At 44.7% G+C, this 15,942-nt stretch overlaps 1 protein-coding gene across 1 annotated transcript; it reads right to left on the bottom strand.

Moving 5' to 3' along the window:
• Positions 1-441: 441 nt before the first annotated feature.
• LOC115771670 (serpin B13) lies at positions 442-2,430 on the bottom strand. Its single transcript, XM_030717485.1, has 2 exons — positions 1,360-2,430; positions 442-1,293 (listed from the first exon to the last, which is right to left on the bottom strand). Exons 1-2 carry the CDS (start codon positions 2,428-2,430, stop codon positions 442-444), a joined length of 1,923 nt encoding a protein of 640 aa, XP_030573345.1.
• Positions 2,431-15,942: the final 13,512 nt, after the last annotated feature.

The raw sequence follows: 15,942 nt of genomic DNA, 5'->3' as shown, positions 1-15,942 counted from the left end.
ACCAAAACCCAAGCCAAATGCAATGACAAATTCGCTGCACGGAAATTAGCGATGCCCGCCGCCAGATACATTTCATATTACAGACAGACAATTGAATCCTGAGGGTTGATCTTCCTGCTTCTGCTGCTGCTGCTGCCTTTGTTGTTGTTAGCAGTCAGCGAGTAAGCGAATTAATTGTTGTTTTGATTGCGCAGCAAATGGACGCCGAGTTCGCTAGACTGCCTCTGCTCTGCTCAAGTGGCTGGGAAAATCAAAACCGGCCTCATCGGGACCAGGAGCTTATTTTCCTTTTCCGTTTTTTTTTTTTTTTTTTTTTTATTTTGGGAAATTAAAAATCTCGTTTATTACTTATGGGCACTTAGGAGTATGATAATTGCATGAAGCGCATCGGTGAAAATTCGTTACGAAACTTAAAAGCTAGCGATGCATGGGAGAGACGATCTACGACTGCTCCAGCTCCACCTCAATGGAGACGGGCGGCAGCTCATCCTTGAACTCGGGCGCATACACCTTACCAGAGGCCAGGACAAACTCATTCTTGCAGTCCATTACGAAATAGACGAACGGGCGATTCACATCGAAAAGCTCTACGCCCGGCTCTGGCTCAGGTTCGGGCACTGGCAATGTGGCAGCAGTTTCGGCGGCAATAGGTGAGCGGCCCTGCATTGTAGCCGCAGACAAGGAGTTGGCGCTGCTGCCGCCCTCATCCACGCGCACATTGACAAACTGCACGATCTCATCGACATGAATGTCCTCGTCCTCGGAGAGGAGACCCAGCTGAGCCTCGGTGCGGGAGAAGAGACGCTTTAGGCCCAGCTGCTGGAGCATTGCCTCGGAGCGTGAGGTCTCCTCCACCTGGAACTTGGGCAGCGTCACATGCAGCTCCTTCAGCTGCATGTGCTCGCGTGCGTACTTGTAGTCGCTGGGCTGCAGCTGGGCAATGACCTCGCTTAGGCCTTCGGGCTCATTGGGCAGCACAATGCACAGACTGTACTGGGCATTCTCGTACGGCACTGAAAGCAGACGTGCCTTCAAGTGAGGCAGATCGGTCACGTTGTATTTGCCACGCGCATGCATCATGGGCGTCTTCACGGCATCTTCGTTTGTCATAAAGAAGAACTCATCGCTGCCATCGCGCAGCTGATAGAAAGGCTGAGCCCAGCTGCCGCGATAGTAGAGTCCGTTGAAGAGCAGCATCTTGGACTTGGAGCCAAGGTCACGACCCGTTATGGAGTTGGCGCTCAGTGCTGAGGCAATGTCGTCCTGTCGGAACAGACTGCGTGCGCTATAAGCCTAAGGGGAGAGGGCAAGAGTGTTTAGCTGAAAGAATCACAATTAAGCTACCCAACTGAGACATACCCGAGCAACTGTGCTCAGATGCGACTCGAGCGCAATCATAATTTCATCGGCACCCTCCTTGACCATTGACTTGACAGCATTTTCCAGTTTCTGCAGGGGTAGACGCACCTTCTCGGGTTCACCGGCGGTCACCTGGTTGCCGCCGTTGCTCGGCTCGTTGAGCAGCTTGCGTAGCTTTTCATCCTCCCGCACCGTCTCGTTCTCCTCGACATTTGGATTCTGTTCGGCATGGCTGCGTTTGTTCTGCTGCTTGGCTGCAACATTTTCCTCAACGGTCAGAGCAATTTCAGCTGGTTTTTCTAGTTTTTCCACTGGTGCATCGGTGCTGCTGCTGGCTGCTTCCGTTGCCGACAGCTCGGTGGTCAGCTGCTCCCGTTCCTGGTCCCGCTGCAGCTGTTCTGCAGCTTCGGCCAATGCAACTGGTTTTTCCACATACTGCTTGTCATCTACCTCACGATCGAACTTGGATGCCTCCTTGTTTAGCACCTCCTCGCCATAGGTATCACTTTGCACAAGGGGAGCATCGTCGTCCAGGTTAATGCGCTTCAGTGTCTCGAAACCGATGACATCTTTGCTATTGCTTGGTTCTGTGCTGTCGACATCGGCGCCACTGCCCTCCAGCTGCAGCGAGGTGTTGGGCTCACTCCAGTCGTACTCCTGCCTATTGATATCCTTCACCTCGACGTAATAGTGACGCTGCAGTAGCTGCTTGTAGTCCTCGCGCACGCTGTTGTTGCGATAGACATAGAACCAGGTCTGGAACGAGGGCAGGGCCACAGCTGCATCGCGATTCTGATAGCTGCCCAGAATGCGCTCAAAGGCTGCTCTTAGATCCTGCCGCTCCTTGGGAAAGCTAAAGACCTGACCAAACTCCGCATAGGTCTCACCCTCTGCAGCCTCCGCCAGCACGGCCAGTATGGAGGCCACGCCCAGCGGCGAATGCACCTGATTTGCATCGATATCTTTGTTGTGCTTCAGCAGCTGGGTAGCAATCAGCTGGGAGGCCTCACTGGCAAACGTGTTGGGCAGTGCATCCTCCTTGGCCGGAGGAGGTGGCAGTGAACACACCATGCTGGTTAAGGCCAACAACGGTAAAAGGCAGAGCGCAGCTTTCATTTTACGAGACGTTGACGATCGCGCCTGAAACGCGAATGAAGCTCAAGAAAGTTGGCCAAAGACTTTTTATAAAAGGCCAACCAAGAATCGGCGTCAACGTTGAGAATCGACGTCGACGACGACGTCGACGCCATCGTCATTAAAACTGGTTACAAAGTGGCCGCAGCAGCGCTGACAAATCCCACAAACATTGGGCCCAAAGTCAGCGCATAAGCTTGGGCCCCAAATCCATGGGCAATTGTTAAAGAAAGTCGCGCTTCGAACGAAAGTGGAAGTGGCGTGGGCACCAAGTGCTCCCCACAAATGGGTCAAGCAAATACCAATCAATATGTTAATGTCAACACCAAACAGAAGAAAAACCACGCTTTAAAAGTTCAAAGTCATTGAAATATTAACAGGTTTCCCATTTGGTCTACGTGTTGGACATTTGATTTGCTAGCTTAGCTCGCGGCTAATTGGCTTTTCATGTTGTTGTCGCTGAGGCAATCACTGGACACTCATGTGTCGTACACACAGATTAAGCAATCTATTGAAAAAATTAGCCATCAACAATGGTCCATGGTTCGTGCTACATCCGAGTCGCAACTGTGTTCTATGGCTCTACCTGGGCACGCTTAACCTAGTTTCAATGCAAATTGTCTGGAAAGAAACATATCAGTAGATACGCTCCGGCCAATTCTACTCGAAAACCGTCAACACAATTCGAGGGCACTGAACTTGGCCGTTGTCAGAGCGAGCGTCGGCGCCGGCGCCGTCGTCGACTTGGTTCTGATTACCAAATGCGAAAAGCGGGCGAAAGCGAGCAGAACGTATCGACGTCGGCGTCGCTGTTTCCAGCAACAGCAGCAGCGCCAGCTCCAAGCCCGGCACCAGGTGTGAGTCGCTAATAAAATGTTAAATTTAAACGAGCTTTAGAGGCTTGCAAACGAGTTTTTATCCACTTAGAACACACAAAAGTTGCACAATTGCAATTGTTGTTGGTGGGGAGGGATATTGTTGGCGGATGGGAAGGGGCACGTCTTGTAATGCTGTCAGCCAGGGGCAGCGAACTCTGTGTAGCTACACGGAATACAACCCGGCAGCAACTCTTATGCAATTTATTTAACAAGCAGCACAATCAATTCAACTGATATTCTTACGGATTAGTTAACATCGCTTTCAAGTGTGCTGTGTCAGACAATGTGCAAAAGCAAATGCTTTGAAATTCGCTAAGGCGAAGGGAAAAAGCACCAAAACACAATGTTGGGCATCACTTTAAAATGAGCTAGTACATAGCATATAGTCTATGGCATATAGATATAAAATTGATTTAGTAAACGGCTGCCCATGTTCTTCATCTTTAAAAGCAAGCCCTTTAAAGCTCATCTCTACTTTGAAACAAAATACATGTGACACAAAGTAGATTTATGTTCTGCATTTACTTTTAATGAGAAGCTTTCAAAGCACATGAAAGCTCACAGATATTTAAAGCAAATAGAAGCTCACTTCCTCAAAGCAGAGGAATGCTTGCAGCCAGAAATCTTTGCAATCAAATAAAAGTACCAACAAACAAATAGAATAAAGAGCATTGAATGAAGGCTTCGATTTTCTATGCTTCACACAATGTAGGTTCTGTTATATAAAATCAAGTTAGGATTCATTTGTTAACTAGTAAAAGTTAAAGCTGAATATTTGAAAGAGCTAAGTGAGTATTTAAGTTAATTTAATTTTCAACTGTCTTGTTGGCTGTCAGGAAAGCAGAGAGCCGTCACCTTAGGTCGGGTCCCTTTATTTTAAAACAAATACTTTTGTATTTTTGTGCAGTACATAAATTCAAAGACCCAAAACCATAAATTAATGAATGCGTCGAGTGGCGAGTTGTTCTTTGGACACTTTCTTTCCAGTTCTGGATGAGCATCAACCCCCACAGGGGAACCCGTTTCGGATGGGACATGCATGTGCGAGTATGTGTGATACTATAAGAAGTTATTATGGCAAACTACGAGAATGTCGCATAAATTAACAAAATAGTGCAGGACACAACACCTTCCAGTGTTGTAAGACGAGGCACAAACAACACCGCGGGGACACATTAAAGATTTTCTTTGGCCAAAAGTGGACAATGCGAGTAATTCGCATAGTTTTGGGCCCCGATAATGTAGATGCCATGACTAATTGTTTGATTTACGCAAATGTGCTGCCATCTTGGCTGTTTGTCTGGGCGGCAATTAAGCATTAAAGCTGGCAACTCCTTCGGCAAACAGCCGCTGGCTTTAATGATGTCCTGTTGCTTGCTGCCAGCTGTCAGATGTCAGTTGTCAGCTGTCATAAATCGGGCAATACATCAGCCGGTGCCGGCACTCATCATAAGTCAAAAGGTGAGCCTGGGTTTAATCAGTTGCCAGCCTGATGATGCTCCAGGCGGGACTTTGGCTGGGCAAAATAATTAAACTTCTGTTTATTGTCAAGCAATCGTGCGTTGGCTGTGCCAACTTCTTAATTATGTTTGATAAACTAACACAAAAGCACCTAAACACATGACACTCCAGGCTTGCTTGCTTTCTATGTGGAGAGGAAACGTGTGTGTGTGTGTGACATAATTACGCAACAAAAGGCTTTTGGTAGTATATGTGAGTGTGCGTATGTGTGTGTGAGTGGATTGTTCTTCAAGTTCATCCACTTCGTTTGCTTCATTTGCGCCACTTGATTTTACGCTTAAATCAAGAAGACGCAGCAGCAGACGGTGTTGTTAACTTTTTCTTGGTCACTTTTTAAACTTGAAAGTAAGTGAACATTTTGCAGTCGGGTGCAACCGACTGCGTAATGCTCGCTCACAATCGAATAACACCTTTAAAATCAGCCAGATTTATTAAGAAACAGTCGATCAGTCGGACGAATATTGCGGAAAACCAAAAATACTCTTTTCACTTTGTGCACGAGTTTAACAAGTAAAAACTGCGTTTAAAACAGAGGCCTTCAGAAAAGTGGGGGGTTGGGGCGCCTGTGAGTCGAGCCGCCTAACAAGTTGTTTGCTGTTAAGGCTCAGATCCTGGGCAGGACAGTAGCAGCCCGACGCCTGGCAATCCTAATTGATTTATGACATCAAAGACATATTTTTCGCAATGTTGCGTGGCCTACGTGCGTGACAGTAGCCACTCGGCCACACACACACACACACAAACACACGCACACACACACATACTGCAACAGGGACAGACTGTAGGCAGCTTGCAAGAACACAGGACACACGGCTCTGTGTGCCGCAGACGCCGTCGTTTGCCGTCTTGTTGATAATTTTGACTTATGGCTTGGGCTAGCGTGCGCAGGATTTGTCACATAACTCTTGCCCCGCCACCGACCAGCCGCCTTCCGCCCCTGGGCGTATGTCAAAAGAAGCCAGTGGCAAAAAGTGGCCAAAAGGTTAGCCCATTGTCAGTCGACAGCTACATTTGGCACTTGGAATTGCGGCCAGTCGCAGCTTCAACTCCAGCGATGCAAAACTTTTTCTATTAGGCGCAATTATTTCAAGGTATTATTGCTTTTAATTAATTCAATTAAACGCTTCATAAATTTTTACTTTTTGATTTCGTTTGGCTGACGGCAACGGCAATGGCAACGGCAATGGCCCCATCCCCGGTCGAGGCCCCGACCCCTGGCCCGTTCCTTTTGGCCCTAATGGAAAAACTTTCACCGTGGTTGGCCAAAAGATTTTCTCCAGCGAAGGGTTTAATTAACGGCAAATGGGCGTGGCTGGCTACGCGGAATTTGCCTACTTACATTTTGTGTGTTCAATTTCTGTTTGGCTGTTTATTAAAGGATTCCCGCGGCTTGGCCTGGCTTGGCTTCGGTTTTATCATCAAATTTGATTTCAAATTGTTTTATGTGCGTTTATTTGCATTTTTGTGTGCTCGACTGAGCAGCTTGAATTGGAGTTGGCAAAATTTCCGAATTTCCAATGGTAACAAAGTTAGGCCCCTGCCACAATAATGCTCTAGCATCTCCTTGATCAAATTATAGTACAATGCGAAAGTGAAGAAGAACAACAAAATCTTACACTTGGCTGCCGGCACTTCAATTAAAAGGTCATCAGCAGTCGCCACAGCTGCTGCACACGAGGACTTCGCTTCGGTCCTGGGATCCTGTTCACGTGAGGCAAACTAACAAATGTTATTGATATGTAAGAGGCGTGCTCACACCTTCCAGCCAATTGGCATCTATCAGTTGAAGCTGGAGTTGGAGCCGAAGCTGCCAGCCTCAGACGTGATGACTTCCGTCATTATCAGCACACAGGATGGCCGAAGCAAAAGTTTTGCCACCCTCTGGCAAAAATAATCGAACTAACGTGCAACAACAATTTGTTTTAAATGCCAAAAATGGACAAAAGGCCAAGTGGCGTGTGGAAAACAAACCCCTTAATAATTTATGAAACGGCAAAGAGCAACCGGCAACAGGCAAAGGTGCCCGACTAGCCGGACTGAGGACTGAGGACTGGAGTGGCCACTGATTCTGGACATGCAGATGGGACTCCAGGGAGTCAGGCGGATACACACATGCGGCCACGCCAAAAACTTTTCCATCAATTTTGTGTGTACTCTAATAGAGATTAAATGCATGTCGAAAAGGCAATTAGTTTTTGCCTGTACAACCCTCGATGCGGATTGTATTTTTTGGGGCTGATTGAATCAAAGTGTTTTGCCATTTTTCTTGGCCACTTTCTGGTTATTTTTTGGCCAAGGTGTTGCTAGCGGCTGGCGCTTAATTATATTGAAGTTTGGCAGCAACTGACAGCAGCAATTTGCCTTTACCCTTTTTTCGCCGGACCGTAATGAGTATCAGACGTAACGTCAATGCTAATTAAACTCGCGCTGTCGCCGCTAATGAGCAATGAAAACAACGTGTTGTTTGATCAAACTAACCCACGCAGCCACCCTCCTAGTCACCCCTTTCTCCCGTTTTCCTTTGCCCGCCTTATGCCCTTCGCAATGGGCTGATAAGGGCCAGGCCTAGTCGACGGCGTCAGGTTAAATCAACCATTAAAATAATGAAGGTATCGCCAAGTTGGGCACTTGCACTGATTTCTTTTAAATATTTTTCAACAATTTTTTGGGCATTTTTCAAGGCTGCGCCATTTAATGGGATTAACGCGGGTTTTCTAAAGGATTTAATGAGGGCTCGTCCCTTTGGCAGGGTAGTTCACGTGCTGCCACACTCTTTGGGCTAGTTTTTAATAAGCTTTGGAGTTTTTCCGTAAGCTTTTTTTAAAGTATGTGCAAAGCAGATTTTTAATTTAATTTGCTGATAGACAATTGAGTAAATGGAAATCCTGAGTTATGTTGGGAATGCGTTTCGTGGAGTATTCAGGAGTTTCAGCAGGAACAGTTTTTACAATCGTACATAAAAAGATTTCACCCGTGGAACATTCGTGGAAGTGAATTGGTTTAATACAATTTTTAGCTACCTTTCCCATTGGTGTGATGGATAATGGGGAGAACAGTTTGGGTTTAAGTTTTATTGCGGTTTTAAACTCATTTTCAAAACTGTATTATGCAGGGAATGAACGCATGCTTCGAAAATTTTGAAAGTTTCTAGAAAAATGGAAAATATTTTATTTTATGTTGTATCGACTTCAAATTTATTTAAAATATCTATGAAAACGGCAGTTGAACGTGCAGTTCGAAATGGATGAAAATGTAATAGTTTGTATAATATTCGAAGAATAAAACCATAAGGAAAACTCGGGTTACACTTGCTAGTATTTTTATATTTGTTTTACAAATTAAGCAGACAATTGCAGACAATTCAAAAGGTCTTTATAATAATATATATGACAGTAAAAAGAGTATTGCATTAGCAAATAAGTATATTATATACAACAGTCTTGGTCCAGTCAAACCCAGAGAATTACAGTTTAGTGTATATCCATATGAAATATATATCATAATGCGTCGCATTTTGCCATAAAAATTACAATTGACTTTGAACTCGGCTAGCAGCAGGGCATTTTTGGATTTTGTCAGGCAGCCAACAGGACGATGGCGATACATGGAAACTAACTCAGCTCTAGCGGCAATTGCAGCGCCGTTGACGCCATTGTTGGCCTGCTTCCTTTTTATGGCACCAAGGTACACACCAGGCCAGGCCAGGGCAGGCCGGGCCACGACAACGACAATGCAGTGGCTCGATGTCGTTTCAAGGTAGCCCAGAGCGGAGTCGGGGCGCCAAAAAATGTTATGGAAAAATTATGCGGCGTCGGTGCCCCTGGTGTGTTTATGGCCCCCCCAGCGCACAGTGCACAGCGCACGGGGCGTTGATGAGCTTGGCGCGCCGCAGTCTGGCGACAACGCACTTTGCCATACCCAATAATTCAGTCGCACTGAGAGCAGCAAAAGTACATATTACAATATATAATAAACGCCCAGCTCTTCGAGTCTCAGTCTCACACTCAGGCTCAGTCTGAGTACTGAGTCTGAGTCTGAGTGTGAGTTGCTTTTGCACTTTTTTCCGTGCAGTTGAACACGAGATGCATGACAACTAAACGTGTAGCCGCGGGGCTTGCGGATTTGAAAGGAGGGCGAGCTGGTTCTTTTGCGTAGATCCCGGTTCTAACATCGCAGAGCAGCAGCACTTCATTAGTTAAACACAAAGATGAAGGGTTTATCAGCTAGTCGATTCGTTTGGCCAAATTAATTGCCACAAGAGAGAGCAAACTGCTTGAAGTAAATATTTAATTAATCGACGATTTGTGCACTGAGCTACGCCGTTTGTCTTCACAAAAATGTTGTAACTAATCGATGCCATCAATTATGTTGATAGATTGGACCCAGCAAAGCCACGTACTACACAGCGCGTACATGAAAATAGTGGCCCAGTGGCTTGTTGGCCACTTTATCACGAGTTGGCAGCTGGCTGCTTACCGCTGCGCAGAGGTACACGTAATTGAATACGCTGCGGAGCGGCGGGGATTTCTGGGTAGCTCTTATATTCATAAGCCCTGGCCATGTAAATAACAAGTGGACGTGGTTGTTGTCAAAGTTTCAAGCAGACTTTTCAAGTACCACACATAACTAGCCACAAGGATGCGGCAACAACGTAAAAAAAGAAACCACTCGCAAAGCGCGGACAGTACAAAGCAGGACAGGAGCGTGCGGGCACAATGCCTGGGCGTGGAGTCGAGTGGAGTGGACAGCAGACGGACGTGTGTCTGATCTGAATGCAAGATAAAATTATTACCCTTTTTATTTTGGTTCTCTAGCTGCTGTCCGAGTTCCAGTCCTAGTCTTAGTCCTAGACTGAATTCGAGTCGCCGTCGCCGTTGTTGTTGCTGCTGATTTCCTGTTGGACACTTTCCGTTTGTCGTTTGTTGTACAAAAGCGCGCTCTATCCTGTTCGCACGTTAGGGTTATATCTGTTTTTTTTTGTATACTCTTTGCCCGTTGAAAATGGCTAAAAAGGATGTTGCGACTTTGATTAAATATATGAAACTGCACACTTTAAATTTGCATGGAAAGTTCTCGCATAAAAATGATATTTCAAGCCATCGCCCATCACAAAATCGATAAATATCGATTAGCACATTGGTGTTCTGAGCATTTCTTGAAGCTTGTAAGACCTAAGGACACCAAATGTATACAATAGGTAGGTTCTCGTATAGTATACGCAGAATCTAAAGATATTTCTCTTGTAACATATCATTCCCCCTGCTACTTACAAACACGTTGGCATATACACACTATCAAATGGCTCATTTAAGCTCTGATTATTTCATAAAAATCACTAAGAACACATTTCCCATATTGTGACAAGTAGGCAAAGACGGAACACGGTGGGTCGACACTGGTTTCAGGGTATCTTCTAGTCGAGCACTTCCTCCTTGAGTACACTTGCTACTTTTTTATAGTCAGCGCCATGGAGCGCACAATAAGCATCATCAACAACAACACCAACAACATAGACGGCAACTGCGCCGCACACTCAACGTCATCAGCAGCACATTGTGTCCAGTTGGGAGTCGGAGTCGGAGTCAGTTCCAGTTCTAGTTCGAGCTTAAGGCGCCAAAGACGATGGCCGCATGCCGATAATGTGCGGCCATAAGGTAATGAAAATTTTATCTGATTTTATGTGCGAGTGCGAATACGCTTTTGCCAATAGTTGGCAATTTTATGCTGCACCCTTTTCCTCTATTCAGCTTCCTTTTTTTTGTGGCCAGTCTTTGATTTGATTTTGGACACCCGGGAGCATTGGCGAATGATACAATACTTTGTGGTCAACACATGTGCCCAAAAGGTATTGGGTATTGTAGTCGCATTTGATTGAAATTTGAATTGTAACCCGCCCGAGTGGCCAGCATGTTTGTAAAAAATGGATTTTCACTTAGGGGCTGGCACGAGTTATACTCCTTCACCTCCCTGCTGTACTTGTGTGTACGTGCTGCGGCAGCTCGCTCTACCCAACTCAGCTCAGCTCAGCTCAGCTACTATTTCATTTTAGATTTTAATCAATGTTGTTTGATGTGACACGTTTATGTGATGATGCTGCCCCACCCACATGGAAGCCGGAGCGAAAAGGATGTGCAACATATGCACAGAATGCGCCACTTGCCGTTTAATGAAGGCACAATGGCACAGTCAAAGCATTAAACCTACAAAAATAAGAAGTACTGGGCCCGACAGGGTTTGCAGAATCAAAAAGAATTGCTTCATTATTCGAATTATTGTTCCATAATTTGATGTCTGAGAATTGATGAAGCAAGACGGCATTGATGGACAATATCCCACACATGTGCTACAAATTGAATATACATAATAAGATCTCCAAAAAGAAGTTACTTCAATAAAGCACATGTAAATGTAAATAAATATGTAAATCACAATGCAAAGTAACAAGCAAAAGTAACGAGTAGATGAAAGTAACGATAAAAATCGCGAGATTTGGATAAGTGAGCCGGTTTTATAAAAAGTAAAGTAATTACACTTATTATTAACTGAGTTAGAGTATGTCAGCCGTGAGTGCTCGAAATTAAGAAACCGTATAAGAAATCAATAAACATTGAGAAGAAAGAGATTACAGGACGCTTATTGAGCCACTCCGCCAGTATGGGAAGTTGAAATATAGACTGGCATATTTAAATAGAATAGTGCGACTATACTTGAATGTTATATATTTATTACAAAAAAGTGTTTTTACAATGCAAGTGATTTTACAATTCTGACGACTATATCGAGAGAGTCACTTGGGGAACCGAGGTCTGATCCATTTCCGTACTTGTTCATGATTTCGCTCTAATTGACCGATTATAGATGCTTTATCAAGTCGATGAGACTGCCACAGAATCACATTATTTCTACATATCCGGTGGTTGCTTGTTGGCTGCACATAACTAATTTTTGAGGATATAAATAATTCCATTTATTTCTTATATATTCTTTCCACTTAAGGTATGTGTTGTGTAGCTTCTGAGAAATATTAAAAATTCGGTACCTTTTATCTTGTAACGATTCTTCTACGTAGACAAAATTTGACTACTTAATCATAATTAAACAAAAAAATGTATTCTGATATACGAATCGTAAAAAGTCATCTTAACCGCAGAATAGAAATGCGATTTTTTGTTCAATTATAACCAGTTCAAGAGATTTTAATCAAAAACATTGATATATAAAAATTAAGTAAAAATATTTGTGGAAACAATAGATAGTTACCAGATTGAACACTTTGTAGCTGACTTCACACAGGACATCCAGAAAAAAATAATAAAAAACATCTTTATCTAAGTAACAGAAGTGTGTTTAACACGAGTAATACCTAGAAAATCCTACATTCTCTCTCTTTCTCTCCCTCTCTCTCTCTCTCTCTCTCTTTCTCTCTCTCTCTCTGTCTATCTCTCTCTCTCTTTTTCTCTCACTTTCTCTCTCACTCTCTCTGCTTCCCTAAACACGTCTAAAGAACTGGCTGTAGCATTTTGTGATATATGTGAAGGAAACAAAATGATTTCACCCACACGTAGCCCCAATAAGCAATGCAATAAATAACAGCTAAACAAGCCAATTGAGCACAAATCGACTGTTTTGCAGGGCACACAATAAATTCGGGGCACACAACACACCTGCAGCCCGGCGTTGCCCAATGGGCAGACGCTGCAATTATCGTCAGAGCCAAGTGGAACTCTTCAACAAATCCAATAAACTTCACAATCGAGCGGCACATAAATATTAAACGATGATTGAGCTGCAACTAATACACACACACACACATAGAGCGGGGGGAAAAAGCTTAGGAAAAATTACAATTTATTGGACATTTCCGCTTTGACAAAAATGGACAATCGAAGATTTATGCGCAGTGGCCAACGATTTGCTGGCAATTTATGGGCAAGTTGTTGGACAGTCTGCGCTTAGTTCCAACAAGAGGCACACACAGTTAATACCTGATCATTTGGGGTCAAGTAGTTACATTTAAAGCTTCAAGTGGGCTTAAAGAGTGAACCCGTCAGCAGGCAAATAAAATATAATAAAATAAATGCTGATTATTATGCAGCTGACAAACTAAAAGGCACCTCAATTGCATTTCGCAGTTATTCAAATTTGCATATCATTTTGTTTGTTTGAGTGTGTGTTGGGAAAACTAAAACTAAATAAATGCCAAACAAGCCCGAAAACTTACCATCCCCCTCGGGCTTTGGCTAACTTTATTATGCCCGCCTGCCAGCTCAGATCATGCACTATATAGAGTATATATATAAATCTGTGTGAGCTTGTTTGTGTGTTTAATGAAAGCACTATCTGCGGCTGGCTGTGGCCATAGCTCAGCGTTGTCCAAAATAAAACGCACAGATTCTGATTCCATGCTGCCGACATGTGTCACTCTGCAGTCCAGCAGGCATGAAGATTTGCGGGCCTAAAGTAAGCTACAGCCCCAGCTCCTTCTGGCTCTGCATACTGGTCAAGTTGGACTAGGCAAAAATTTGCATTTTCTAAAACATTGTGAGCCCGCAGCAGCTGCTAAAGCATTGCCAGGCGGGCTTCGGCTTGGTGGGGTCTGAGCGGGGGCGTGGTCGTAGGTGTTTGCCAGCTAAGCCGGCCAAGCGGCCACAGCCACTTGACAGTGACTGGAAGCGACTCGCATGTAGCTCCAGCTTCAGCTCCAGCTCCAGCTCTTCCATCATCGTTGCAGTCTCCACTAATTCCTCAGCAGCAATTTATCAACAATAAACAGTTGCAGACATTTGCCAAGTGTGTGTGTGTGTGTGTGCTTTTGACGTGCACTGTCCCAAACAGGAATGAATGAAAAGTTGGCAATTGCTGCTGCGGGCAGCTTTAAAGAGCTTGCTTTTAGCGTTTGGCTTTTTTTAAGCTACAATTTTACTAGGCACATACCAAAGGCCTGGCTTACTTTGTATGCAGCGTGTTTTTGTTCAAATTCACTTACAGCTAATTCAACAAATGAGCTTACAATTCGCACATTGTTCAAACACGCACACTCTCACATACACCCTCACACGCACACACACACACACACACACACACACACAAATAAGCTGCCTATAATCCAATAAAAGCGCTGCAATTTTCGCGCTTGCGTTTAATTTCATTTACGCCTCATTTGTCGCCTGTCAGCTTGGCTCCGTTTGGCGGAATTTGGCTGGCAATTTTCGCATATAATTTGTATCGATGGGCGTGGCACACTTGAGCTGGGCGGCGCAACCTGTTGCCGCACATTTTTATGTGCCATTGTCGATTGATTCAATTGATCCAATTGAATATGCGAATGTGAATAAATGAGTGAATGAATGATTGAATGAATGCATACTTTCCGCTAGATCCTTATGCTAATGAGCATTTGTTGTTGTCTTGGGTAACTTTTTAAGTCCCCTGACTCATGCTGACTCGGACTTTTTTGATTATAATCGAATCGCATGCTAAAATCAAACACCTTAAGAATACACACACACACACATACAAGCCGCGTACGCACACATTGACACTTTCGACTGGCGCCGAATTGGCTTTAATAAACTTGTCGCGCTGTTAACTTTATTAAGATTAATGACAATGTGCCTGAGATTTTGCAATGGCATATAGAAAATTGAAAAGTGCCCCGCCAGCCGTTACAATAAAAGCACATTTCACTTGTTTTAATGACGTCATTACGTGGCATTTACTTGCGTCAGGGAAAAGCAACGTGGCAGCAACTACGTCTACTTCTACGTCTGCGTCTACGTCTACGTTCACGGCAGAAGTCAAGACGTTAATGTGTCCAATAATTTAATTTTAAGTACCTTGCAAAAAGAAATACGGCCACATTTTTACAGACAATTTCCTTTAATGGCAGCAAACTAAAACAACGACAACAACAGCAGCAACAATTCGCATAACTAACTGCAGCTCGGCTAGGAAACTGAGGCAGCCTGTCGAAGCGTAGAGACACCACGTCGAACTCCAAGACCAAGTCGAAAGTCAAAGTCAGCGAGAGTCCTGGGCACTCTCTACTCTCCTGTGCTGGCCACTGCAGCAATGTTCGCGCCATTAGCCAGGACATCAGCCAGTGGGGCCAGCCACGTGTAAGGACGGGGCGTGTCCTGCAGCCAAGGCGAAGGTAATTGCATGGAAAAAGCGATGGCTGCTCTGTGATGCTCACTGTGGAGACATGTGAGGCAGCTTTAGTCGTTGTAATTGAAAATTTAATATTTATTTCGCAGTTAGTAAATCAAAGTTCAACGCAGTGGATAACACTGGAATTACATATTCATCATACGCCCGGGGTGCCTGTGCACAGTGGGGCACACAAAAAGTGCGCACACATGTGAAGAGCAGCCGACCCGAGCGATAAATCAACAAGCCAACCTTTGCATGAGTTTCGTTTTTTTCCCTTGTTGGTTCGGCTTCAACTCCGACTCCAACGTGAGTCAGCATAAAGTAATAAAGTTGCAGGAGCTGAGCGAGCGAGCGGTTGTGCGCTGGAGGCTATTATCCTTCATGTAATATGCTCATATATGGATTAGTGTTCGATAATACCCCCAGCGCAAGTTCTAGTCCTGGCCGGAGCACAACTTTTTGCTGACCAGACGCGCAACTGTTGCCCGTTTTGTAGCATATGCCGCGGTGGCTGCCCCCAGCCTGGGTTGGAGGTGCGCTCAAGTCCATAAACATAAACATAAACAACAAATGCAGCAAGCGAGACAACTTTAAAGCTAAATAAATAAACCGAATGTGGAGTGTGCACAACATGACGTATGCGTAATATAGCCCCAAGTTGAGTCCTTCGGCAGCAACGAGAGGAGCGCCACAAATATTTCACAGCGCATTTTAACTGCAAAATCATAAATAACAACATGTAAATAGCTTTTATCTAACAACTCGTCAAGCGGAAGCAGTGCAAAAAAAAACCAGACCTCACGCTACGTGGTCAAAACTTGCACAAAGGGAACCCTTTACCGCTCCCCGCCGTTCCTCCCTCCACCCTCACTCTAACCATGAGCTGCCCGGCGGCGAC

This window comes from Drosophila novamexicana, unplaced genomic scaffold (genome assembly GCF_003285875.2).
Source record: "Drosophila novamexicana strain 15010-1031.04,08,12 unplaced genomic scaffold, DnovRS2.1 tig00000108-arrow-pilon, whole genome shotgun sequence".
NCBI lineage: Eukaryota > Metazoa > Arthropoda > Insecta > Diptera > Drosophilidae > Drosophila > Drosophila novamexicana.
Note: the sequence above shows the minus strand (reverse complement) of the source record. Positions and strands in the feature narration are given on the sequence as shown.